This window comes from Marmota flaviventris, chromosome 18 (assembly GCF_047511675.1).
Source record: "Marmota flaviventris isolate mMarFla1 chromosome 18, mMarFla1.hap1, whole genome shotgun sequence".
Taxonomy (NCBI): domain Eukaryota; kingdom Metazoa; phylum Chordata; class Mammalia; order Rodentia; family Sciuridae; genus Marmota; species Marmota flaviventris.
In genome coordinates, this window is record NC_092515.1 from 51,853,403 (window position 1) to 51,880,589 (window position 27,187).

The 27,187-nt window shown below is 42.4% G+C and overlaps 1 protein-coding gene and 1 long non-coding RNA gene across 3 annotated transcripts in view; one reads left to right on the forward strand and one right to left on the reverse strand.

Moving 5' to 3' along the window:
- Pdpr (pyruvate dehydrogenase phosphatase regulatory subunit) overlaps nucleotides 1–17,189 on the forward strand; it is a 42,980-nt gene extending 25,791 nt beyond the window's left edge. For both annotated transcript variants that reach the window (XM_027933015.3, XM_071604124.1), the window contains 8 exons: nucleotides 2,301–2,456; nucleotides 2,868–3,001; nucleotides 3,538–3,686; nucleotides 4,594–4,706; nucleotides 5,759–5,853; nucleotides 7,259–7,348; nucleotides 10,665–10,847; nucleotides 11,912–17,189. In XM_027933015.3, the coding sequence (XP_027788816.2) occupies nucleotides 2,301–2,456; nucleotides 2,868–3,001; nucleotides 3,538–3,686; nucleotides 4,594–4,706; nucleotides 5,759–5,853; nucleotides 7,259–7,348; nucleotides 10,665–10,847; nucleotides 11,912–12,316 (1,325 nt within the window). In that variant the 3' untranslated portion in view covers nucleotides 12,317–17,189. The remainder of the gene's footprint in view (nucleotides 1–2,300; nucleotides 2,457–2,867; nucleotides 3,002–3,537; nucleotides 3,687–4,593; nucleotides 4,707–5,758; nucleotides 5,854–7,258; nucleotides 7,349–10,664; nucleotides 10,848–11,911) is intronic.
- On the reverse strand, nucleotides 1,941–25,184 carry LOC114090771 (uncharacterized). Its single transcript, XR_004618624.2, has 5 exons — nucleotides 24,970–25,184; nucleotides 10,646–10,828; nucleotides 7,233–7,473; nucleotides 3,701–3,840; nucleotides 1,941–2,447 (listed from the first exon to the last, which is right to left on the reverse strand). It is a non-coding gene; the product is annotated as an uncharacterized lncRNA (long non-coding RNA).
- Nucleotides 25,185–27,187: the final 2,003 nt, after the last annotated feature.

A 27,187-nucleotide genomic window follows, 5' to 3' on the forward strand; every position in this document is an offset into this window, starting at 1 on the left:
GTACTGGGAATCAAACCCTGGGCATGCTGGGTAAACTTAGCACATACTAAGCCAGTGCTCTACCAGTACTGGGAATCAAACCCTGGGCATGCTAGGTAAACTTAGCACATACTAAGCCAGTGCTCTACCACTGAGCTCACCCTTATCCCCATTTGGTTTTTGAGATCATTGTTTTCTTTCCAAGGCAGAAGTTTTACCAAGGTACTCTCAGAATTTCAGGGTTCTCTGATGACTTTATTCATCCCATGCTAGCAAGATAAGAAACCACTTCTCCCATAAACACAAAGTATGCATTCCTAATCTTATTTTCCTTATCCTTGCTTCTTTAACGATATTGAAAGATTGACTTCTTTATTTTTATGTGGTGCTAAGGATTGAGCCCAGTGAGTGCCTCACAAGTGCTAGGCAAGCACTCTACCACTAAGGTACAACCCCAGCCCTTGGTTTCTTCATTTTGACTTGTTATTCTACCTTGTCCAGTAAACTTGTAGAGACAGCTTTTTTTTTTTTTCCCCTTTGGAGGGGGGTGGGTAGTACTAGGGGTTTAACCTGGGCAATTAACCACTGAGCCACATCTCAGCACCTGCTTTTATAAAATGTATTTTTTTAAATTTTGAGACAGGGTCTTACTAGGTTGCTTACAGTCTTGCCAACCTGTCGAGACTGGCTTTGAATCTGTGATCCTCCTGTCTCAACCTCTCATTCTGCTGGGATTACAGGTGTGTACAATAGCTTTTGTTTCAGGAACTTAACCAAATTATATAGGTTCTGACAAGTAATAATTTAGTTTCTCAGTATAGGAAAATTATTGACTTTACTAAATCATGTCTAAATATTTTGGGCATATTTATGCTTAGGAATAAATTTCTGAGCCAGGTGTGGTGATGCACACCTGTAATTCCAGTGACTTAGGAGGCTGAGGCAGGAGGATTGCAAGTTCAAGTTCAGCCTCAGCAACTTAGTGAGACAATGCCTCAAAATAAAAAACAACAAAAAAAGAACTGAGGATGCTCAGTGGTAAAGCATCCCTGGGTTTAATCCTTAGTGTCCCCCTCCTTGACAAAAAGGAATAAAGTTTCTAGATTACTGTGACCACCATTTTTGGTCAAAATTGCATTGTTCGCTTAGTAGCTCGATGATATTCATAGTAAGACTTTTGGATGGCCTTTGATGCCCGAGTGCTCACTTTTGGCTATGGCAGACAACTTACATTCTTAGGAGATGAAGGACCTAGAAGCAGTATATTTAACTGATAAGGTTAATTTTAGTAAATGTTTTAGTAAAAATGTTAAATAAACTGTTCAGTCTAGATTTTCCTGCCTATTGTTATTTTATTTGGTTTTTGCGGTGCTGGGGCCTCATGTATGCTAGGCAAGACTCTATCACTGAACAACGTTTCTAGCCCTCCTGCCCATAGTTACTTTAGAACCTGTGTAAATTATAATTAAGCTTGAGCTTCTCCTTGGTGATGAAACACTTTTGGTGTCCTTCTGTGATTCTCATAATAAAAATTGGAGGCATGACAGAAAATGGGGAAGGAAAAAGTAAAACCTATGATATCAGAGGTTGACAAATTGTCAACATGCAGGGAACTCTGTGGCTTCGTCCTCTTTAAACTCCCATCATCCCTTCCATCCCCATCCCAGTGTACCTTTCATCTGGAGTAAAGTCAGGTCTTCTCTCTGGAAGAGATTAGAGATCACACTCTTCTGGTTGTTTTTACTTAATGCTGTTGCAGATTGGCCATGAAGAAAAATGAATTCTGACCCTAGCTTATTATGTGAATTATGTTACTGGGACAGTACAGTGCAACCTCTCAAATTATAGAGCCACCAAATGGAGGCAAACTGTGTACCCTTTCACTTTAGAAATTGATTAAATCTTAATGGAGAAAGAAATACCTGTAATGGTATTGAGATCCCGACAACACAAGCAAAGAATCAAGTACCATTTTTCACATTGTTATTATCCACCTGGGTCCTTAGACAATCTTCTCCTCTGTTGTGGAACTGAGCAAAGTTTAGAACTATGACTTTCCTTTCATTGTTTCTGCCTACTAAAGTGGAAATATGATTGTGAACAGAGACCATGAGTCGCTGGTAGATAGCTTTATATGGTCTTACAGTGTTGTCCTTTCTTTTGGATCATGCCTGTTAATACTAGGTAATACCTGACAAATTAGGCTGCATTAGCCTGCAAATTATTCTCTCATGAATAGAAATGATTCAAGTTTAGTAGATATTGGATATTCAGCTCCAGAATCTGTGACTTGAACTTTGATAAACTCTTGTCTCTTTTAGCTCTGATATACGATCTGAAGGTTCCCCGTTGGGACTTCCAGACAGGTAGGCAGTTGCGCACATCTCCTCTGTATGACCGGCTAGATGCACAAGGAGCCAGATGGATGGAGAAACATGGATTTGAGAGGCCAAAGTACTTTGTTCCACCTGACAAAGGCAAGAAGTCAAATTTTTGTTAAGTTTTACTGGTTGCCAATTGGGAAAAAAAAAAAATTATTATTTGTAGCCAGGCATGGTGGTGCATGCCTGTAATCTCAGTGACTTGGGAGGCTGAGACAGGAAGATTACAAGTTCAAAGCCAGCCTCAGCAACTTAGCAAAGCCCTGTCTCAAAATAAGACACAAAAAGAACTGGGAAAGTGATGCACTGGTTAAGCACCCCTGGGTTCAATCTCTGTTACTCCACCCCACCCCCCAATCTAATTTATTTGTAAATGTATAAACCTACAATGTGTTCTTATAAGAATAAATAATGAATTCCTGCTAGGCTACACCAAACTATAAAGGAACAGTCCCCAGTGTAAATCCCCTCCTTTTCTCTCCACCTTTTGTTTTTTCTGATCCACAGACCTCCTTGCATTGGAGCAGAGCAAGACTTTCTATAAGCCAGATTGGTTTGACATTGTGGAGGCTGAAGTCAAGTGCTGTAAGGAAGCTGTGTGTGTCATCGACATGTCCTCTTTCACAAAGTTTGAGATAACAGTAAGTATTTATGAACCAAAATAAGATTGGGAAACTTGTCATATTCATCTGTTACTTCAAAACTGATTCTGAAAGAATCCGCGTAAACTGCAATGTCACATCTATATTATCACATTTTTATGACTCTTCAGCTCCTTATGTCCATTTTTTTGTTGTTTTATTTAGAGTTTTTAATCTGCCTAGAGTGGCTCATTTAATAGCAAGCTTTCTCTGGAGCTGTCACACGGGTGCTGGCTCATTGAATTTTCTCAGCAAGGTGCAGTGCTAGTTGGCCATGCTACCAGCCAGGTGCTCTCAGGGGCACTCAATCACTGAGCCACATGCCCAGTCCTATTTTGTATTTTATATAGAGATGGGGTCTCACTGAGTTGCTTAACTCCTCACTTTTGCTAAGGCTGGCTTTGAACTGGCAATCCTCCTGCCTCAGGCTCCCGAGCCACTGGGATTACAGGCCTGTGCTACCACACCCAGCCACTAGCCAGCCAGGTGCTCTTGCTCTTGAATTAACTTTCCCTGCTTCATTCTATGCCCTGCAGTCCACTGGGGATCAGGCACTAGAAATTCTACAATACCTCTTTTCCAATGATCTGGATGTGCCTGTGGGCCACATTGTACATACTGGCATGCTCAACGAGGGCGGAGGATATGAAAATGACTGTAGCATCGCACGCCTGAGCAAACGCAGGTGAGATTACTTACCATTCCACCCTGTTCTTCCAACAGGCTGATCCCTTAAGGTTTCTGTAGCAGGAGTACTTGATGTACTTTTCCTGGGACTAAAAAACCATTTCATTGCTGGGAGTGGTGGCACAGTCTTGTAATCCTGGAGGCCCACGAGGCTAAGGGAGGAGGATCACAAGTTCAAAACCAGCCTCAGCAACTTAGTGAGGCCCTAAGCAACTTATCAAGACCCTGTCTCAAAAAGAGCTAAAAAATAAAAAGGGCTGGGGATGTGGCTCAGGGCTTGAGTGGCCCTGGGTTCAATCCCCAGTACCAAATAAAAATAAAAACCAATTTCATAAACTTATGGTCAATTCACAAATTTTCTGTAATTTGGTGTTTTTTTTTTTCCCCCTACTGATTTTTCAATTTAGGCTTGAAATGGTTTATGAAATGGTAGTGCAGTCCCTCCTCTTCTGTCACTCCAGTCCAGGTTTTAACCCTTCTCTGTGACATTGTTTACTCTCCCAGACCGTCTTCATCAGTTTTTGTCAGTAGTAGCAAATGTGATGAAATTCTTACTACGAGGTTGGTAAACTACCATTTCATAAAGTCATTGTCAGCCCTAAACAGAAAGAATTCAGGCTGGGGGGAACCCACCAGATTACAGAAAATAATTATAGAAATTAGATAGCCTACTGAGCATATGCCTAATGTAGGAAAGTTTGTATAACTTATTGGCACTAACAAGAAGCTAGAATTTTCTGTTTTGTCATTTTTTTGTTTATTCCATAATGATGCTGCAGACCCTTCAACAAAGTTAAAGCATCATTTCCCAGTATACTCAATGGGCCTTTGAAACTAGAGAACTTAATGCTTCCTGATGCTTTCTCTGCTACCTAAATTTGATCATTTTGGGGTCTCATTTTCAGTTTCTTCATGATCTCTCCAACCGATCAACAGGTCCACTGTTGGGCCTGGCTTAAGAAACACATGCCGAAGGACAACAACCTGCTGCTGGAGGATGTCACCTGGAAATACACTGGTAACAGGGTTTTATTGGGTCAGCCAAATGAAAAAAAGCCAACTGATCCAAAAGTGTCTTCCACATTTTCCTTTTTTTTGGATTCTTAAAAGTGAATGTCAGAGCTGGAGCTCAGTGGTAGAGCACTTACCTAGCATGTGTGAGGCACTGGGTTCAATCCTTAGCACCTCATAAAAACAAATAAAATAAAGGTATTGTGTCCATCTACAACTTAAAAAAAAACATGAGAGAGATTCTGTGGTCATAGAAAGTTGATCTGATACCTCCCCTACTTTATTCGTTTCCATTTAAATATTTGTTAAATGAGTAACTTTTAAAGGAATTTTCATATTTATTAATATATAATGTTCTTCAGATTTTCATCTTAATTTCCTGATTCTCTCTTCTTCAGCAGCTTCTGTTGGGGAACCAGCCCTTCCTTTTATTATCTCATTTTAGGTTTAACTCCTCCTTCCTTGCCTCCCATGTGACTCCTGCCCCTCTTCCTGCCAGTATTTACTCTCCCAGGCCTTCATTCTCAATTTGTCATTAGTAGAAAATGTGATTAACTTCTTGCTATGAGGTTGGCAAACTCCAGACTCTTAGAAAACAGAAGTTGTGTTCTAGCATGTACTAGGTTAGCTGATGTGTAATTAGCATAAGGTAAGCCTAGGATGGGTGGGCAGCTCCCTTCCAGGTACTTATTTGGAACTGGGGCTTTTTCCATCTTGTAGCTTCACTGGGAATACAAAGAGAATGAGAATTGTGTAGAGGGGGAAGTGTCCCTTTGGTTAGACTTGGTCTCATGACCTGATGTCAATGTAGAGACTAGAATGTTGTCTTCCTGTAAAACAGGGATTAAAAAACCTACTGACCAGGCTTTCATGCTAGCACTGTCACATTTCCAGAATGGGAGTGCTTTACATCCATTCCTGGATTGCCTAAGCAAAGGAACACTTTTGTGATTTTACCAGCCAGGCCAGGCCAGTTGGCAGTTTCAGAACAAGCTTTTTGCATTGGCTCAGCTGTTCACCTGGAGAGGCTGGACATCTCTCTCTCTCTTTTCTGTACAGCCCTCAATCTAATTGGTCCTCGAGCTGTAGATGTGCTGTCCGAGTTGTCCTATGCCCCCATGACTCCAGACCACTTCCCAACTCTCTTTTGCAAGGTATGTGCAAATAGTTTTGTTTTCACATGAGCAGAGAATATTTCTTTTATAGTGGTGACAGATAACATTCTTATTATAATATTAACACAAAGTGTTCTGTCCTTTATTAAGTAAACAAAATGACCATGTCTTTATTTTTTTTTGTGGTACTGGGGATTACACCCAGGGGCACTTTACTAATGAACTATTCCCAGTCCTCTTTCTTTAAATTTTGCAACATAGGTAGGCCTTGAACTTGCAAACTTCCTGCCTCAGCCTCCCAAGTTGCTGGGATTACAGGTGTGCATCACCATGTTGGCTACATTTTATGTGTCACCCACTTTCCTATTATTCTAGTTTTCCTTCCTTTGCAAGGTAGTAAAAACAATAGAATCTGCTGCTAGAAGGAATAATCCATGTGCCTGTGCCTGGTAAGTGCTGAATCATGGCAGGCTTCCTATGGAAGTGTTTGCATCAATGCTGAGATGTTGCACATTCCTTTATTGGGTAGTGATTGAATCGGTGACCCCTCCTAGGTAACTAAGCTGACCTAGCATGTTTTGAAAATTAGAAGCTTAGACTCTGATCCCAGGGTAGCAGATGCAATGTGTTCTGTAGGGCTCAAGCTTTTTTTTTTTTTTTTTTTTTTTTTTTTTGCAGGGGTGTGGGTGGATGGGTGAGAAATTGGGAATTGAACTCAGGGGCACTCAACCACTGAGCCACATTCCCATTTTTTATTTTATTTAGAGACAGGGTCTCATTGAGTTGCTTGGAATCTTGCTTTTGCTGAGGCTTTGAACTTAAGATTCCCTTGCCTCAGTTCCTGAGCTGTGGGGATTACAGGCATGCGCCACCACACATGGCAGGTGCCAGAGTCCCCAAGAAAAGACACTTGTCTAGCCTTCAGATCCTCCTGACTACCCCAAGTCTTTTTCTTTTTTTGGTACCAGGGATTGAACCCAGGAGCCTTAACCACTGAGCTACATTCCCAGCCCTTTCTTATATTTTTATTTAGAGACAGGGTCTTGCTGAGTTGCTTAGGACCTCAATGAATTGCTGAGGCTGGCTTTGATTGAACTCACAATCCTTCTGCCTCAGCCTCCCAAGCCACTGGGATTATAGTCATGTGCCATCATGCCTGGTAAACTCAAATCTCTAGCAGGAGTTGGTAAAGAGAAATATTTCATGCTTATCAAAGACTGCTGTCACTTCCCTAAATGCTAAAACTCCAGAAATTGTGATATTCATAAGAAGAGATGTTGTAAAGGCTGTGCTTTATTTTCAGGATGAAATGCTTTCCTTGATTGTGTCTGCTTAGTTAAAGCAAAGGGTACAGTGCTAATGAAAGTATTCCCTTGAGCCATTCACTCCCTTGTCAAGCCTACATGGTGTCCACTTACGCCGATTGCTGCCTTTTCCTCCGCAGGAGATGAGTGTGGGCTACGCAAATGGGATCCGGGTGATGAGCATGACTCACACAGGAGAGCCAGGATTCATGCTTTATATCCCCATAGAGGTAAGAGAGCTCAGCCTTCTTTTCTAGGGACCACTGTGAGGAATGCTGGCTTTCCCAAAGTTCCTAAGCATTAGCAGGTTTGAAAAGCTGTATCTGATTGGGAGTTTGAAATTCCATGAGGTCAGCTGCATGGAAGAGATTTCATAATTTCCAAGTTAGTTAAATTAATAGGTAATACACTTACACGGTTTAAAAATTCAAATGTGTGTGAAATATATAAAACTGGTGCTGTCTGACCAGTTCTTACCAACCACAACCAATGTATTAGTATGTACTATCAAGAGATTTTTTTGTATATGCAAGCAACTTTAAAGATGAAGTTCTTAGCCCTCTCTCCCCCATTTTTTGTTAATTTGTTTTTGGTGGTGCTGGGAATCAAACTCAGGGTCTCATACATGCTACCAACCACTCTAGCACTTTTTTTTTTTCCCCCCCTTTAAGACAGGGTCTTGCTAAGATATTGAGGCTGGCCTCAAACCTCCTGCTTTAGCCTCCCCAATAGCTGGGATTATAGACATGCACTGCCCCAACCAGCTCTTAGTCCCCTTTTAAAAACACAAATGAAAGCATAATGTTCATTTTGCTTTTTTCTACTTAATAATTTAGATTTTTCTATATTAGCGCTTAAAGAGAAAGCTTTTGTTTAAGCAGTGACACAATATATTGAGTCTTAAGGCTGAATCATAATTAACTAGACTAGCACTAATAAACAGTTGTAGTATTTCCAGTCTTTAAGATTCTGTGGTATGTAAGAGTGTCTTTTTTCCTTGTTATCTGTTGTCAGACCTGAGGCTTTTGCCAGTTTGTTAGGGGCAAAATAATTCTCATCAGTATATTTCTAATTTCCCTTTGGCTTTTCAAATTCCATCTCCATCCAAGTAAAAGCCAGTCTGTGGGGCCCAACGTGTCCTCCATCCTGTTGCATGGCCTTGGACTGTCTTCTCTGCTTCTTTTCCTCTTTCTAGTCTTGGAACCTCCCAGATTTTACACTTAACTCCTCCCTCCTTTGGCATATCTTGCCCTGGATAGAAAACCTCAAGCTCACAGCCTCCCCTCCTTCAGGTCTTACTCACATGTCACCTCTCACTGAGACCTTACTGCAAGTTGCTGTTCTCCCTGTCCTTCCCTTTTTTCTCCATAGCATTTTTCACTGTCTAATTTGATTTGGTTCATCAGATTGTCCTGTTAACTTTTCTGTTCCTGTCACCTAAGGGAGTACTTACCCCATAGTAAGTACTCACTGAATTCTTCTGCTTATGTCCTGTCCATATTTCTATTGTATTATTGCTCTTTTTAATCAGTTTCCAGGCATTCTTTCTGTGTTAAATAGCCCTTGGTGTCCACTTGCAAATTTTTTTCCAGTTTATTTGATTTATGGTGTTCTGGCAGTACTGGGTAACAAATCTGGGATCTTACACATGCTAGGCAAGCAATCTTCCAGTGAGCTATATACCTCCAGCCCTCCATTTTGCCAAATAGGAGCGTTTTTAAAAAATTTTATTACAGAAAAAGTTTCATTTAAATTTCAAAAAATTAAAATTTATTTACTTGAATTCTTCAATATTTTCTTAATTCTTCAATATTTTCTTTCTGGACTTTTGATTCATTTTAGAAGGGACCTTCCTACTCTAAGGTTATATATATTTTTGTTATTTATGATTTGGGCTTTTAAAAAATACTTAAGATGCTTGATCCTTTTAGTCTCTTAGTGCATATTATGAGTTTTGAATTTTTTTGAATCAGACTTTTTCCACATGGCTCCCTTTATCATATACTAAATCCTATTTGGGTTTGGTTCTGGATTTTCTATTCTATTGGTATATCTGTTTATATGATTTTTATATTTGTTAATGCTTACCTTTTCTTGCAGTGGAAAACTCTGGAGAAAAAAAAAAATGCTGGGGATATACCTCAGTTGGTAGAGTGCTTGCCTCGCATGTACAAGGCCCTAGGTTCAATCCCCAGCACCAAAAAAAAAAAAAATTCTGTTTTCCTTTGGCGTACTATGAGTGAAGCCCCCAGTACTACAAAAAGAGCCAGGAATGTACCTGTAATTCCAGCTGCGTGAGAGGCTGAGGGAGAAGGATTGTTAAGTTTGAAGCCAGCCTAGGCAACTTAGACTGTCTAAGAAACACTATTGGCATTTTGGCGGGGGGGGGGGGGGGGGGGGGGGTTGTATTATGTTTCTCAAGTGAGAATTGACATTCATGTGATGTAGTGAATCTGGCAATCCAAGACTTGGATCTTGTATTTTTTATTCAGTTCTTTAATATTTTGTTGCTACTGTGAATGGGGGGGGGGTTCTCTAAGTGATCAATTCATAAAAACTATGTTTTCATGAATTGATCACTTAAGCTGTGCATTATTTCCCTACTAAATTATCTTGTTTTAGTTTTTGAGACTGGGATTTCCAGGGTTAAGTCTTACTATTTGGAGGTAACAGTTTTTCTTCCTCCTGAAATATGCCATAATCTATGAAAAATTAGATGTGTGCATGCACATCTAGAATTATGGGTAAAAGCCTATTTTTTCAGCTTTGGGCCAGTGCATGAGGGAATGGCAAGAGAGAAAAAGGTAGAAAAACCGTAGAGGGTAACTGGACTATTTTAGAAACAATTATAAAATTCATTATTTACCAAATGGTGAGAGTGCTTTAATAACTGTTATATATTGAAATCACCTTGCATTTTTGAGAAGTGAAAGATCAGGGTCCTGCCTTTGTGGAAACTACATTGTAGGGTGGAGTGGCCCCAGCTCATTACTGCTGGGCTCTAGTGCCATGCTTTGTTGAGGGCAAGATATCCTAGGAGTTTTCTATGATCCCTCTCTTGTCCACTGCTGCAACCTGTGCAGCATCAACAAAGGATTCTCACATAGGGGTGACTGGAGGAAAAAAAGAGACACTATCACATAAAGGTGGGACATTGCACTCTGATGGAGGAACAGTGACCCAGAACTAGCTCTGTAAATTTATTGTATAGTCTCATCATCAGGAAGTTAAACTATAGGGGCATTATAAATTGTTTAAGGCTTGTGAGTTGTCAGAGGTTGCTTTGTGCACTAGAAAGTTACAGAGTTAGAAACATTTTTTTGCAGCTGTGCCCAGGAAACCCACTATACTGAGACATCTGATAACACTTAGCTCTGATGCTATCAGTTAACATCCTCGGCTTTGGCAAAGAAATATTTTCCAGGATCAAAGGGCTCAATCTGCTCTCCAGAGTCCACATTAGTGTTGGAATACATCTGGAAGTGGTGATATCTATGTTTAATTCTGAAGATCTGCTGGTTACTAACCTTTCCTTTCTTTGAATAGTATGCTCTGCACGTATACAATGAAGTGATGAATGTTGGACAGAAATATGGAATCCGGAATGCTGGGTATTATGCTCTTCGCAGTCTCCGAATTGAGAAGTTCTTCGCCTTCTGGGGTCAGGATTTGAATACCCTCACCACGCCCCTGGAATGTGGACGGGAATCCTGGGTGAAATTAGAGAAGGTACGGTATTAATCCAGACTGTCCTGTAATTTTGTCAATAGACCTTTATTTTATTAACTTACATGTGGTGCTGAGAATCAAATCCAATGCCTCACACATACTTGGCAAGTGCTCTACCACTGAGCCACAACCCCAGCCCCACCACTCAGCTTCTTGAGCACTGAAGAAGAGCTGATGTGGCTGACCTGTATTTTTACACTTCTTCAATCAGGATGTATCCTCAGGGCAGAAGACTTGCCTATAGGATAAACATATTTTAGAACAATACTCAGATAACATGCCCCTGAATGCACTAAAGGACTAGGCGCTCTGGGGGAAGTTTTTCTGAGTTGATTGGTGATTAGGTAATGTACTATAAGATGACTATAGTCTTTTTTTCTTGGAAAACCATAGTTTCAGAAGGTTCTTTGAAAAATTAGTCTTTTACCTCTTAAGCCCGCTCAATCTCTGATCCCCTTTGCCAAAAGAAGCAGTTTCTTGTTTACTCTTAAGAGAGTGACAGTGCAAGAATGCCTGGGTGTAATTTCCTGTCCCAACCTTAATCTAGGTGGTGGCATATTGTATGCATCTTTTTTACAACAAATATCTTGGCACGGGTTCCCTAATAGTGCATGATCTATTGTATTCTTTTTGAGCAATTAATGTTTCTTGATGAAAAAATATTATAAAGGTATGCATTGATGTAGACATGCACAGACTTTGTTTTCTAAAACAACTCTAGCAAGTATTTGTTTAATATTTTTTAGTGGTATATTTATTTTTACGTGGTGCTGAGGATCAAACCCAGTGCCTCACATGTGCTAGGCCAAGCATTCTATCACCGAGCCACAACTCCAGACCCCTCCAGCATGTATTTTTGTTCTGTGTGGTTTTGCAATATAAACTGCTTATAAAAAAGAAAAATGTATGCTTTTGTTACAAAAATTCTGTAACTTCTGTATTATGAATGCAGCTTTTCATATAGTTGTAATCATGCCATTTCCCAAAACCCAACAGGGGTGAGGGTGCTATATTCCAAGGGTCAGATAATAGAGAGGAGTCTCAGCTTTTCTTTTCTTTTCTAGGGCATGGATTTCATTGGTCGGGAAGCTCTGCTGCAGCAGAAACAAAATGGGGTGTATAAACGCTTCACCATGTTCATTCTGGATGACCATGACACAGACCTGGACCTCTGGCCTTGGTGGGGAGAGCCTATTTTCCGGAACGGGCAGTATGTTGGCAAAACCACCAGCAGTGCCTATAGCTATACTTTGGAGCGCCATGTGTGCCTCGGCTTTGTGCACAATTTTTCAGAAGACAGCGGTGAACAGGAGGTGGTAACCACTGATTTCATTAACCGGGGAGAATATGAAATTGACATTGCAGGCCACCGGTTCCAGGCTAAGGCTAAACTCTACCCTGTCACCTCCCTCTTTGCTCACAAGCGCCGAAAGGATGATGTGGAGCTGAGTGACTTACATGGGAAGTAATGGCAGGACAATCTCACCTCTTGTCATCTCATTGTAAGGAACATCATCTCAGAAGCTTCTTCCTTTCCTCTCACCCTGTCCCTGCTTACTAAACCTTTGCTTCCCATCTCTTACCTCCTTGATATAATTTTAAACTTGACCTACTTTTAAACTTTTGCTTTGGAACCCCTCTTTTCGTCCTGGTTGCAGTCTTCCCTCCTGTTCAGATTCCCATGGTGGCAGGAAGTTTATCGGACAGAGGCAGGCTCCACTTGTGGAATTGTAAGGTGAAAATTTCTGTGTCTTAAAACAAGGCAAGCTGGTATTTTACAGGCCTTAGGACAAGAGTCCATCTCCCTTGGGCTAAGATTTCTTGGAGTAACTTGTTTATTTCGGTGGGGCACCTATGTGTATCTCATATGGCTCCTGGAATAGCTTATGCCTTTTAGGCAGATCATGCTGTTCCACTGCGCTATGGGTTAGTACCCAATACCTCTAGCAGGAAGATGATCATCTACCTCACTGGTGAGAAGTATTGCATGGACATCGTCTTGTTTGTAGTACAGACGAACAGTTAACCTTGCGCCATCCTCATCTTCCCTCCAGAATGAATTCTCAGATCTTTGGGCCACGGCAGCCTATTGTTTTCTTTATCTCTTGTACTCTATGGTGAGCTTGTTTTTTTCTTTCTTTGCAAACAAATATGCCAGTGTTAGAGAAAAACCTTGTTGCCTTTTGTGTTGCTTTTCCCAACTGAAAGGGTCTGACTTCAGGAGGTATACAATCCTCTAAAATATTGCCTTTCTTTTATTAAAGTGACTCCTAGCTCAGCCTCACCTCTGCCCTATGCAGTCAGCTCACAAACTCAGCATACACTGCTCTCCCTTTAGAGCAGGGAGGGAAAGTTTAGATGGGTTGTCCCAGGTGAGTAACCAAACTTTGCTATTCATGCTGAGTGCCAGAGTGCTACTAGAACCCAAGCTCTATATCTCCCTGGTGTGGAACAGAGCTGACCACATGGATCCATTGAGAGTTCTGAGTACAGTGGGTGTAGGTTACCTGGAGCATTGTTTTCCAACTTTTCCTTCTACACAGCTGTCCATCACTGGCTTTTGGAATGCAGATGGCTAAGAGTACCCTGCACATTTTCAATCTGATGATATCTCTATTTTCTAAAGGTGGAACTTAGATGTCAGACTATATAATATAGCCCCAAAACGTCACTTCCCCTTTCATGTGAACAAACTGCTATTAGAAATTTTAATTCAGCTGTAGCCTCGCTGTCTTGACATCTTGGGGAGATCTTTTCATTTCTTTAGAACAACTTAAAATTCTCAGGTGTCCACTTGCTCTGCTATTTCTGTGGGATCTGTTACCCACGCAGACCAGTTTGACAATTCCTACTTGATGACAGACTTCACTGTCCCATCTTTTTTGGGTGGAAGGGGTCTTAATTGATTTACTAAGGGTGCATATGATTAGAATTGTTTGGGACCTTCCCTATTTTAGAACAAATGTGTATTTAGCCAAGACATGCTGCTTCGAGGAAGAGGAGCAAGAAGTGTTTCTGTGCTGGAAAACTAAGCAGGGAAACAGCAGCTATTGGACTTAGGAGAGCAGAAAGAGACCTTTAGCAAAGGAGCTGGCTGACCTACTTTCCACCCTCCTCTTTGTAAATGAAAACTTACTTGGAATTAAATCAAAAAGAAATTCTTCGTTTATACACAGATAGTATGTGAAGATAAATTTGCTCTTTAACTGTTACATATAGAAAGTGTGTTAACCATGTATGATGTTCCAAATTGGAAAAGAGCAAATCCTTTAGTTTAAAATTGGGGAATGCTATTCTGTCATTCAAATAGAAATATTATCAGAAGTGTATTCACTGTAGACTTTAGGACTTGATTTCTAACTAATTATTGTTAAATTAATTTGCTTCCTCCTTAAGTAGGAGGGAATATCTGATGATGTATCCAAAACAGTCACTGCATGATTTAACTAGGGAAATCCTTACCTCCTATTGCTGATATCACAATCCTTCCCTTTTGAGCCAACAGGCAGTACTAATCTTGCTGGGAGGGGATGATGGAACAGGACAAGTACTTTGAAAAACCTCCTCCATAAGTAGCAGCCATACTCCTAGGACTCTGGTGAGGTGCTGATCTTCTGAGCCTTCAGTGCCCACATGGAAAATTGTCTTTGTCACTTTAAGTACATCCTCTTGGTTCAAACATAGGTATTATAAATCTAAATTTTTAAAAAATTTGGTCCTACTGTGAGTGCTCTGAACAGACTCTTCCCTAGCATAACTACTTTGCCTCTGTGTCATAAGCATAATAGATGTTACAAGCATTCTGGGCTCTTAAATAGTCAGTAGAAGCATTAGATCTTGAGGCATGGCTGTAGGAAACAGGCCCAACAACCAAAACATCATTTAGTATATCACCTTCTCCTTGGATGGTGGTGCTATATAGATTTGCCTGGAGTGACACCTCACCCTAGGAAGCCAGTTAGTTTGAGGAATTGTAGACTTTAGCTTTAGGTGGTTGCATACTTTTTTCTTTCTGTAGTGGTGGGGGGCTTTTATCTTGTCAGCAAATTATTGTTGAATCCAGGAACGAAAAGTATGTTGCCCTCAAAAGAGATCACCCAGTGTTGCAAGGTTTTTGAATCCTTGTCATATCTTTAAGTACTTCCTCCGGCTCTTTCTGTTATTGTTGTGGATGGACACAATACTATTTTTTTTTTTAACATGGTGCTGAGGATCGAAACCAGTGCCTCACACATGCTAGGCAAGAGTTCTACCACTGAGCTACAACCCCACCCCCTTCCCCTGGCTCCTTGTGCCAGAGGAAATCCTGTTTCTTAGCACTGCCGCAGTCACTTGAAGCTGCATTGGAAAGATTTCTCTGCCATGACATGGGCACTGAAGTCAAAACTTTCTGAAATAGAGGTGTTCTAAGAGCAAAAAGGGATAAGAGCTAACTGCTTTGTCTACTTGATATCATTTAATCTTGTATGACAGTCACATAGCAACTTCTCGTGGGCAGAACAGGCTCCAAAATGAACAGTTACCACTATATTTCTAGTATTCTTCCAGGGGTCTCTCCACCCCCCCTAATGTGGAAGATTCACATCAGGCCATGAACACAAGGATCATTTAGCTCATTGGTTAAACCTCAGCTTCATTTCTGCAGCAGTGGAGCCCAGCCACTTCAGCTTGGCTCTCACCTGGAGGGGTGCCATTCCTGGTTCTCTCTCCTGTACTCACCAAGAATTTTACCTGCTTGCTTGCTTTTAAGCCTTTTGCTTCCAAGAAAGTAAAACATGAAAAATAAAGCTTGAGCTCTCACAGTATACTCCATGCTGTGCATGCATTTGAAATGTTAGCCTCTTTCCTCATGGTTGACAGTGGCAATATAGGAATGAATGGTAGGAGCTTCCTGAAAGTGTGCTTTGTTTCCTGAGATGGCCCTGATTTCTGGTTCTGTTTATCCTCTGGCATATAAACAAATTTGCTGACATTTGAATATACCCTCATCATCCTTAAGAGAATCTGAGACAGAAGGGAATCTTTTACAGTGTTAGTACCAGGCCTGGGGGTCTATCCTAGTAGAACAATTGCATCAGACTGCTTTCAGAAGTGAGTTACAAGGTTTATTTCCATATCTACTACTTCTAGGCCAGGATAGTTAACAGGGGTCCTTTATGATATCTAAAAGCTCTGGTCACCAGGTTTCCTTCTGCATTCCATTCCCAACATGCCTCTCACAAATACTGAGTAGCATTTTATTAAGTTCAAAATGAACATCTTTACCTTTATCAGCAGGCATATGAATTAAGGAGAAGCAGGTGAATAGATGGAAATGGTAGATGAAGTAGTTTGCTCTTGGACTTCTAACCACACTATGTGTACATGCAGGAAGTGGTGAGTGAGTTCTGGGTCTGATGGGCAGCACCACATTCCATCCACCACCTCTTTTTTTGGCCTCCACTTCAAGGTGCTGAGTTGTAAGGCCCCCGATTCATGTCAGAGTGGGACTTGCTATTACAGTCCCTTATAACTACCAATGCACTGTTTTTCATAAGATCGATTTTTGTCTTTGCCTTCTCATTGTCCATCAGACATCAGAGTTGTTCCCTGTATAAGATTCTTGATTTTCCTGAGCATAGTGTCTGCATCTCTTTAAGAATTATGCATTTCTTCACAGGCTATTTTTCCTCACATTTAGGTGCACCTGTTTTTAATCCTTTGCAAACATCTTCTGCCTTCTTGTTTTCCTGTCCATGAAGGACAGAAACTATAAGAGGAGAAGAGAATATTTTTAGCATCTGTTTCAGATCTATGCCAGGATTTCCTTTGCACACCAAGAACTGGAGTTTTGAGCTCCTCTTTCTCTGAGCCCAGTTCTAGTGCCTTACACTCCAGAATGTCAAGTGGCAGATGAAGGTAAGGAAGAATGGGAGAAGGAAGGATCATTTCAGTCTGTGGGTTTCCATTACCCCCCAGTCTCTCATTCCTCAGAAAAAAATGGGCGTGATGTAGGTAGTTCTACAGCTCATTTCTGCAAAGAATTTTCTAGCCATGTAGTTCACAATTACTCTGGTCAACTCTTGGGATGTCTAACACCACTGTTAAGTATAAGTGTGCAGTTCAGATCAGCCCTCTCTGTTCCTATGAAGAGTTAGCACATCATCCTGAAGACACTCTAGGTGCTTGAGTAAAGGGCTCTTTTCTCAAGAGCCCAGGTGACTTTGGGTACATAGGGTGACGAGCATTTCTGCCCTCCATGAATGTGGCATAAATAATGTGCACTTTGTAACCAGCTGGATTTCAACCGATTTTCTTTTCATGGTACTAGGTATGTAAACGAATAAAGACATTTTAATTTCTCTTGCCATGTCCTTGTGTTTTCCATCATAAGGGACGAGCACTGTATATAAAGCCACTAGCTAAGAGCTTCTGTTGGTGTGGAAGACTAGGGTGTATTCTTACTTACCCCCAGGAGAAGAATCACCTTATCCAACCATTTTTTGCATTTCTACATATGAGCATCCATAGGACCTAAAGATTTTCTTTCTTACATGACACCTGCAGGCCACACACAGCTCAGAGAGCTGGTAGCTTTTCTGCTGCTGCATTCCTTTCTGCTACTGCAACTTGTCCCCTAACCCGAGGGGGCAACATGGATCAAATCTCTGGGCACCTGGACCATCCTGAGCATGGAACCAAATCTTAATAAAATGATTATGCTGGCAAATACTGATCCTGGGCCCACAGAGATCAACAGGGACACCCTGTAAGGGAAGTGGCTGCCTGCTATACACCAAGGTTATTCCCCAACTTTTCCAGTAACAATTCATAAGGTAAAAATAAAACTACTCAGGGGACTGGGTGGTGGCTCTGCTAAAGTGCTTGCTCAACATGTGTGAGGCACTCGGTTTGATTCTCAGCACTGCATATGAATAAATGAATAAAATAAAGCCCTTCAACAACTACAAATACTTTAAAAAGTCAACATTAAAAATAACAACACTACTCAGAACTACCAGGAACTTCTCAGGTATACATCCAAAGAGAAAAGAGCGCAAAATGTTTCTAGCCATCTAGAAAGATCAGCCATTCTAAAGACTGTTTAAATTTAAAAAAAGGATTAATTATCTTGAGAGGTGGGGGGAGCCCCAGAGATAGACTACCATTTGGAGGCACTGGGCCTCTTCCCTCTCCCTCCTATCAACCAACCAACCAGACAAAAAAAAAAAACTTTGGCTTCAGGGAGCTAAAAGCTTTTAAAAAAGAGAAACTGCCACTTGTGGAGACTACCAAATCAAGGAGTCGGAGCGGGGGGGGGGGGGGGGTCCACTAAATTCGAACACTCTGCCCCTAATCTTGAGAAAGTAAATATATTTTTTCAAATGAATATACCTCACTATTTTATATATATATATATATATATGGTATTGTGTGTGTGTACACACACTATACAATACTACACTATATATACTATAGCCTTGCTTAATTCCCCAGTCACATATCCATTGCTATAAAATATTCTATACTGGACTATAGATGCTCTTAGAAAAAAATTTGGGCACTTAAAATTGGCTTAATAACTTAAGTACCTAAGTCCCCAGATAAGACAGACAAGACAGACAGTATAGCCCAATGTAAGTTGAAATGGGACATTCAAGGATTAAAACCTATTAATCAACTCTTTAAAGATTATTCCCACTACTTTTCCTCAACTGCAACCCACTAGAGCCCCACATCTGATACATAACACTAAAAGGACTGATTCTATTCAGTCAACAACTGGTGAACACTGTGCCCTCACAGAACTGGCTAACCTGTTCTGTTAGTGGCTATTTCAACAGTCTCTCAATTGCAGTTTGCCTCCACCTCTGAAGGGGCACAATACAACTGGCTGGTTTACCCACAGGAGACCTCTACAGCTTTGCCATCACATGCAAACTAGACCAGATCTTGATGACATCTAACTCCTCAAGGAGCTCAGGTACAATATTACAATGAGGATATCCTTCTTGAAGGAGATTAATTTGATACATGAATTAAGGATATTGCAGTTCAATGCTTCTTAGTACTTTTTGAGTTTTGGTAACAACATTCCTCATTTATGAATTTTCTAAATTAAAATTGACAGGCATTCCTATGAGTGTCCTCTAAAATGCATGCATGGGGCTGGGGTTGTAGCTCAGTGGTAGAGCGCTTGCCTAGCATGCATGAGGCACTGGGTTCAAGTCTCACACCACATACAAATAAATAAAGATCCATCAACAAATTAAAAATTTTTTTTTAAAAAAAGTGCATGCTTATAATACCAGCAACTCAAGAGACTGAGACAGGAGGATCACAAGTACAAGGGCTTAGGCAATTTAGTGAGACTCTCAAAAAGGGTTGGGGAAGTAGCTCAGTGGTAAAAGTGCCCCAGGGTTAAATTCCCAGTACCCCCCCCCCAAATAACAGTTTCTTTATGATAGACTCATTGGTTGCTTTGTGTAATGCCTCTTACAGAGTGATGGCCATTAAGTGTCCCAGGGCTTCTAATGCAAGATACCATTCTCTTGGCCTAATGCTGTACCTATTAAAACATATGATTGGCACCAACTGGCTCTCTTGGAAAGAGGCTCCCATAGATCCTAAGCCTGTGAGCATGTCCAGCTGTTTTGTTTTAGGTCATTGAAACAGCACTCCAGAGGCTCAACAAGGCCTCTTTACAAGATAGAAGCAAACCTGGGCATTATTCTCCCTGCAGAAGTGGATGCTTTCCCATGTTCAGTCCCTTGCTAGGGGGATGGAGATCAGCTCTGCCTCACACCTTCTGGCAATGTGGAAAACACCTTGGTATTAAGTGAGAGAACAGCAATGGGAGTTCATGGACTCTGCTAACAGTACTGCCAATCATCGTACATGATGGAGCTTAATGGACTTCATCCTTTAGTCAGGATGTCCCTAATAAAGAAAAAAACATACTTAGCCTAACTTCGGACAGCTGTCATAGCACTGGATGCTCCCATTGGCACATTTATGATAAAAAGTATTAGGACAGTACCTCAAAACTGTCCCCTTCAAGATTTAAACAACAACAACAACAAAACCCTCCTGGGGCTGGGGTTGTGGCTCAGAGGTAGAGCGCTTGCCTAGCACGTGAGAAGCTCTGGGTTCAATCCCCGGCACCACATAAAATAAAGATATTGTGTCCACCTATAACTAAAAATTAAACATTTTTTAAAAATTAAAAATAAAGGTACTGTGTCCAACTACAACTAAAAAAATAAATATTAAAAAGGATTACTAAATTTGACACCAGCCTCAGCAACTTAGACTCTGTTTCAAAATAAAGGATAAAAAGGGCTGGGGATGTAGCTCAGTGGCAAAGCACCACTGGATTTAAATATCAGTACCATGGGGGGAAAAAAATCACATAAAACCTAATTCCTCAATGCAAAACCTTGGTAGATCACTCCTTAATCCCATTAGTTACAGACATTACTAATAGTAAGCAAGGCACACATTTCACTTACAATACACCATGCTGCACTTCTGATAGAGGCATTCAATAGAATTTTTATGTCTTTGATAGGACCCAAATAGTTAAAGTAGAAAAAAAACTATGTCCTCAAATAACTTTCCAAATTCCAATACAATAAACTCAAAGTTTGTGCCCAGACTTAACCTAATTATTCAATTATCCATCTCAATCCCATCTGACCTGAGGTTAGAGGCCAGATTAAGGGCATACCTACTCATGGGTCTCATTGTGCCACATATCAGGCAGCTGCTCATGTTAGGGAACCCATTTGAAGAAAAACTTGTACCAAAAAACAAACCCACACAATTCTCTTGACCGCTGGTCTAATTACTAGGTTGGATGCTTCCAATGATCTATATCCAGTGCCCACACTCTCCAGGAGACCATAGTTTCAACCAATTATGATAAATGCTAGGGCCCACATCAACTGAAGTGGGTACCTGCTTGAAAGGGACACCCAATTCCTAGATGACATCACACTGACCCAAAATCTTACCACTGGAGATGACATCACCCCAGACAACATTGCTTCAACCAAAGTCCTCGAGGTTGGAGATGATTTCACGCCATATACTAAACTGCCACTCCACTGATATCCAGGGGTTACCTGTCCTACAACAATTTGGACACAGGACATTTTGGGTAGGTGGTATTGGGGACTGAACTCAGGGGCACTCAACCACTGAGCCACATCCCCAGCCTTATTTTATATTTTATTTAGAGACAGGGTCTCACTGAGTTGCTTAGCACTTCACTTTTGCTGAGGCTGGCTTTGAACTCGAGCTCTTCCTGTCTCAGCTTCCCTAGCCACTGGGATTACAGGTATGTGTCACCACGCTTGGTGACATAGAACATTTTTGCTCTTCTTTCTGAACTATCTGCTTAGCCCATAACCCTGTTATACTTTTTGGTTTCTGCTCAAATGTACACCCCAACACTTCCAATGTAGAGTTCCTAAAGGGAACTCTACATTGCTAAAAATAATCAATGTTATTGCTTTTTCTAGGAGACACTAGCCCCAAATAGACCAACCACCACCTCTGTGAAAAAAGCACCCACTCCCTGATCTTTTTTTCTATCTCTCTCTAGCTTTTCAAAATCTCTCACTTTGCATCTCTGAATATAACCACCAAACCACTCTTGCCCCTTACAGCTAACAGATCACCATGCAAGTTACATCTGCCTTTCATTAAAAGTATGAGAGCAAGGGCTGGGATTGTGGCTTAGTGGCAGAGTGCTTGCCTCACATGTGTGAAGCACTGGGTTCAATCTTCATCTTCAGCACCACATAAAAATAAATAAATGAATGTATTATGTTAAAAAAAAGTATTGAGAGCAAGCCTATAATCCCAGAGGCTCAGGAGGCTGAGGCAGGAGGATTACAAGTTCAAAGCCAGCCTCAGCAATTTAGCAAGACCTTGTCTCCAAAAAAAAACAAAAAACAAAAAAAAGGATGAGCCTTTTCCTCCAGCTGGCTGTTCTCATTAAAGGCTTTACGGAGTCAAGAATCCTCAGACCCTGAGATCTGGGTGCCTTCCAACTTAAGCTCCTCAGAATCACAAGTGAAACAGCCATAGGGATGGTTAAGAGCATGACCTTGGAGTTGCCCTGGCATGGGTCTGAATGCCAGCATTACTTCTTCCTTTCTCCAAGTTTAATTTGTACTTAGTTTATCCACATGGACTCACAAATTCCTATTTTATATGATGGAGTCTTTCCCTGCTCAAGGAAAGTCAGGCATGGTGGCATATATCTGTAATCCCAGTTACTGGGAGGCTGAGGCAGGAGGATTGCTAGCTCAAGGCCAGTCCTGGCAACTTAGTTAGACCTTATTACAAAACAAAAATAAAAAGGGATGGGATGCAGTTCAGTGGTAGAGCTTTTGCCAAACATATGCAGGCCCCAAGTTCAATCCCCAGTACTGGTCTCAAAAAAATTATATATAAAAATTCAAGATTTGGCCAGGAGTCCTTTTAAACTCATTCCTGTGTATTTTTGGCATGTCCCATCACTTAGGGACCACTTCTTACTTCCTTGTACAATCAGATGCTCCAGGCTCACTAATCTATATCTTCCTAGTCTCAACCCAGAATCAGTCATTTCTTCAAGAAGCTCTGATTCTTTTCAGGTTAGAATGTCTTCAAAAACCAAGATCTGGGAACTGAGTGCTCACCCTACTGAGGTGGATTATCTGAGTCTTCTCAGCAGACAGAGCTGGAAAATAACCCCTTCCACCCTCACACACTCAAAAACAATGATTTAATACTGAAACTTTCAATTCCAATGAACCACCTCAGGTGCTCCAGTTATCCCCCTCCATATTGTAACACTTTTCTCTGAACACTGAAAATCCAAGCTCCCTTTATCCTTGTAAAGTTACTCATTTGCTCAATCCTAGAATACCCAGAAAATAGAACTGTCATGTCCCTGTGGAAAACAAACTTTCTAATCAGGGTTCAATGCTTGTTCACATTTCTTTCTGACTTTGGACTGAGGGCAAAACTTAAACACTGGACAAAAGCTCCCTAGACTTGTTCTTTTTTCATTTTAGCATGGCTTTTAATTATCTGAAATAATTAAAAGTATCACAGTGGGGAATCCAGCCTCTAGAGGCAGAAAGATAAGTGAGAAAATTTCCCAACCTCTCATTAGCATGAATTTGAGCAATTTACTGAATCCTTTTGGAGTGTTCTCAGCTGCTACCTGGACTAGAAATATCTACCTCACATGGTTGCCACAAAAACTAAATCACAATGCAGAAAAAATGGGCAATTGGTGGCTAAGAAGCACTCTACTTGGTAGCTACTATTCCCCATCTAAAATGACCTCTCTCAAGGCAGGGACAAACTAACTTCACCTAGGGACCAGTGTTAAATGCTGGGAATTCAACACCAGCAGCTGGGAAACAGGCTTGTGAGTAAGTCAGAACAGAGACCAAAGGAGACAGGAAAAATATCATTGATGACTGGAGAGTTCAAGATTAGGTTCCCATATTTGGGGGGATATGGAGATAATTGAATTTTTTTAAAGTATTTTTACAGGAAGCTACAATATGCCAGACACTGCAGAAGTACTGAATCTTCACAACCCTGCGAGGTAGATATCATCATCATTTCTATTCTACTTTTGAGGAAACTGAGATACACATTATGTGCAGTGATTCACCCAACCTCCTGTATCATGGTGAGGGCACAGCCAGGATTCAAACCCTGCCAGTCTGGCAACAGAACCTGTTGTTTATCACCACTTCCCTGCTACCTTTCCAATAAAAGGAGATGAGCCAGGACAGGGCAGCTATGAGGACAGAACCCAAGGTCCATCCCCAAGGAGGAAAAATGAAATTGCAAAGGTAGCAGAAGAAACATGACAAGAGAGGAGTTTCAAATTGAAATAAACCATGTTAAAAGCTCAAGGTGATAAGAACCAAGAGACTGCTGACCTTGTGCTTATCATGACCTTCAAGAGACTGAAAAGGTGAGGGAAGAAGAGTTTAAAATAAACAGAGAAGACACCAGAGAAAACCTCCAGCAGGTTTGGCAGAAAAATGGGAAGAAGAAAAAAAAAAAAAAAAAAAGCTCGACAGCAAAGGAGGTAAAGTCAGTGAGAAAGATACTGAAGATGACAAAGAAATGAAACACCATCTGGTTTAAAGAGTTTGTTTTAAAGTTCTTGAAAACGACTGTAATACAGACAGGAGCTCCTGCTGAACAGCCTGGTTCTGCTCAGATCTGCTTATACCAACAGCAGCAAGGTGAGGAGCTAGCTCCCGAGTTACAGCATTAGGCACAGGTGGGCTGCTGGTCACAAGGAAACTTTGGTGAGTACAGGTGGACTAACACAACATTTGCCACACGAGTCTCAGCAGAACTGCCAGAGACACCGATTTAAAAGCAAAAGCCCCAGGCTCCACTTCTGGAGATTCTGATCCCTTGGTCCAGGGTGCTATAGTTTTAAACAAGTGCACCTGGTGATCAAGCGTTTGTCAGTCACAAATCCCTACCACGGAAAACGGTCCGTTCAGCCTCTCCCACTCTCCACCCCAGCCCTGCACACTGTGCTTTCAATGCACGCGCAAAAGAGGCTTGCAGATTCCCGACTCAACCGACTATCACACACAACAGTCCCAAAGTGCCACACGTTAGGAGGAAATCCCACCGCCCTGGCCTAGACCGTCAGATAATTTCTGCCAGACGCTGCAGCAGTCTGTGTGAGCAAAGCACAAGTGGACCACGCGCGTGAAGGCGGGAAAACGATTTCACCTGCAGAGACCCGGGACCGGGCTAGCCGCGCCGGAGCAGACTGCGCTGCAGGGGCGTGCACTTCCCAGCGCAGCGGGGTCCGCGGGCCGCCGCGGGCGTTCGGCTGAAACGCGCGCACCTGGAAGAGCCAGCGCGAAGGCCCGGATAGCCGGCGCGGGCCCCCGAGGCACGAACAACGCGGGTGGACCGAGTCCTGACGCCAGGACGCGTCTTCCCAGGAGAACAAGGCGAAGCCGACGGGCAGCGGGGGACCAAGGGACCGCTTCTGGGACAGATGCAAGCGCGAAGCGGGCAACACGGGGGTCCCGGGGTGCGAGGGCCGCGCGGGCCGGGAGAGCCAGAGCGACCCCACGGCTGTCCTTACCTCAGCGGCCTCACGCGCTCCGCGCTCAACAACACGGCCGCCGAAGCGAGGCGCGGCACGGCGGTTGCGGGGGTCGCCGCGGGCCGGAGAGCGGGAAGCGGGTAGGGGAAGAGGGGCGGGCCTGAGGAATAAAAAGTTCCGGGGAAGACGGGGCCCGCGACCTTCCGCGCTTTACGGCCCCCAGCAAGGGTATGACGGACGCGCGACCTCGGCTGCGCACGAGCGCGCAATGACGTCACCGCGGCGGCCCGGCCCCTGCCACGTGGGCTTGTTTGGGTCTCGCGAGGCTCCGCCCCGGGTTTAGAACTTGGGCGCCGGGCCCATGTGGGTTTCTCCAAGTGGGTTTGCGACCTTGGGACCGCAGGTCCCGCTGGAACGTGAGCTGTTCGGGGGCTCTTTTTACCTCGAAGCCTGTGTATGGTCCTGCCCGTGGGCCCGCTGCCTAGAGCAGCGTCCAGTCCAGCGCTTAGAAGGCCCAGGACTGGTGGTCGCGCCGCTGCCTCTGGCCTTCCTGGAGAGGCTCTGGCAGAGCGGACCCCAGAGCCGACGTGCTGGCCTGGCCAGGCCTCGGAGGCACGATTAGCGGACCAGAGTTCCCTGCTGACCTCACTCGTGGCTCCTTCCCAGCTGGTCCGGGCTCTGAGGAAGAGCCGCTCAGTCACTTGGACTGCGTACCGCAGAATGGTGCGGTCCCCACCGACCGCACCTTGGGCCTCGCATGATCCCTAGTTCCTATTCTTTGAATTCCAGCCCTTTTCACCACACAAGCCAATAAGAGGGGGTTTTGCTTCCTGACCGTGACCAGGCACTGTGCTGGTTCCTGGGGTGCAGCAGAGCACAAGGAAGAGGGGGCTACTGTCCTTAGAAAGTGACAATAAAGCTGCAGGGACCCGGTGTCAACCATGCCATTCCACAGGCTCCATAACTTACACCACATCACATCAACCCACCCGATGAGGACTGCTGGAGGACTCAAACTCTGCCCTCGATCCTCTGATAAATGAAAATTCTAGGCACCTGGACTCCTGTGCTTGATGAATCATTTCATATGCTAGGAAGGGTTTAACACAACTTGTCCAAAAAAGAAGAGACGGACCCATCAGAAACATTGGGGAGGCCATTTCTGATGCCCTGAGGAACTTTTGGGAGAAAAACTTCACAAGTTTTCTTCATGAAAGTCTCTCCTTTCTTAGAAAAAGTGAATGGAAATGGCTCTTGCCATTTCCAGGCATATGATTTGGGAAAAAACATGGTGTCCGCAGGGACAGTGGATGAAGTAAGAGTAATACGTTGATTGCCTTCTGTTTACATGCAGTACGTAGTGCAGAGCTGAATAGACCATTCCTACTTCCCTCCCCCATCACCATTATTGGTTCTGCACCTTAAAATGCAAAGTCCAAATTGGTTTTCTTTCATTGTAGATGTTGAGTCTTCTGTGTTCTCTCATAACCATTTTTTATGGATATATATATATGGAGATTGACTCCAGGTGTACTTTACTTACATCCCCAGGGTCTTGCTAAATAGCCTAGGGCCTTGCTAAATTGCTCAAGTTGGTCTTGAACGTTTGATATCTTGCCTCAGCCTCCCATATTGCTGGGATTACAGGTGTGTGCCATGGTGCATTGATATGGATAATTTTTCTTAAGAAATTTGGATGCACCTAATATGTGTGTGTGTGTGTGTGTGTGTTTGGCTATTGAACCTGGGGTCTTGTGCATGCAGGAAAAGTACTATAATTCTGTTTCAAAAGATACATGCCAGGATTTCCTTTGCACACTAAGAACTGGAGCTTGGAGCATGATTCTTGGGATGTAAAAAACAGCATTGTAATTATTGTAATTTACTGTGACTCATTCCTTGTGTTTGAAAGTGTGCAGTTTGGCTCAGGCCCCTTCTGTTCCTGCAGAGTTAGCATGTCCATTCTGAAGGCATTCTAGTCACTTCATTAAATGGAACCTGACTTTAGAGCCTTGGTGATATTAGACACACAGGATCAGAACACTTCTGCCTTTTGTGAACACAGTATCAACACTGTGTGCTATATTTCTAGCCAGCTGGGTTTCAATCAGTGTTTTCTATTATGTTATTAGGTGTGAAAATGAATAAACACTTCCTCATGCTTTGTCCAATTGTGAAATGTTCTTCCACCACATTAACTTGGTACAGTGTAAGTATTTGTAATCTCAAAGTGTAAATGATGTATATAAAACTATTT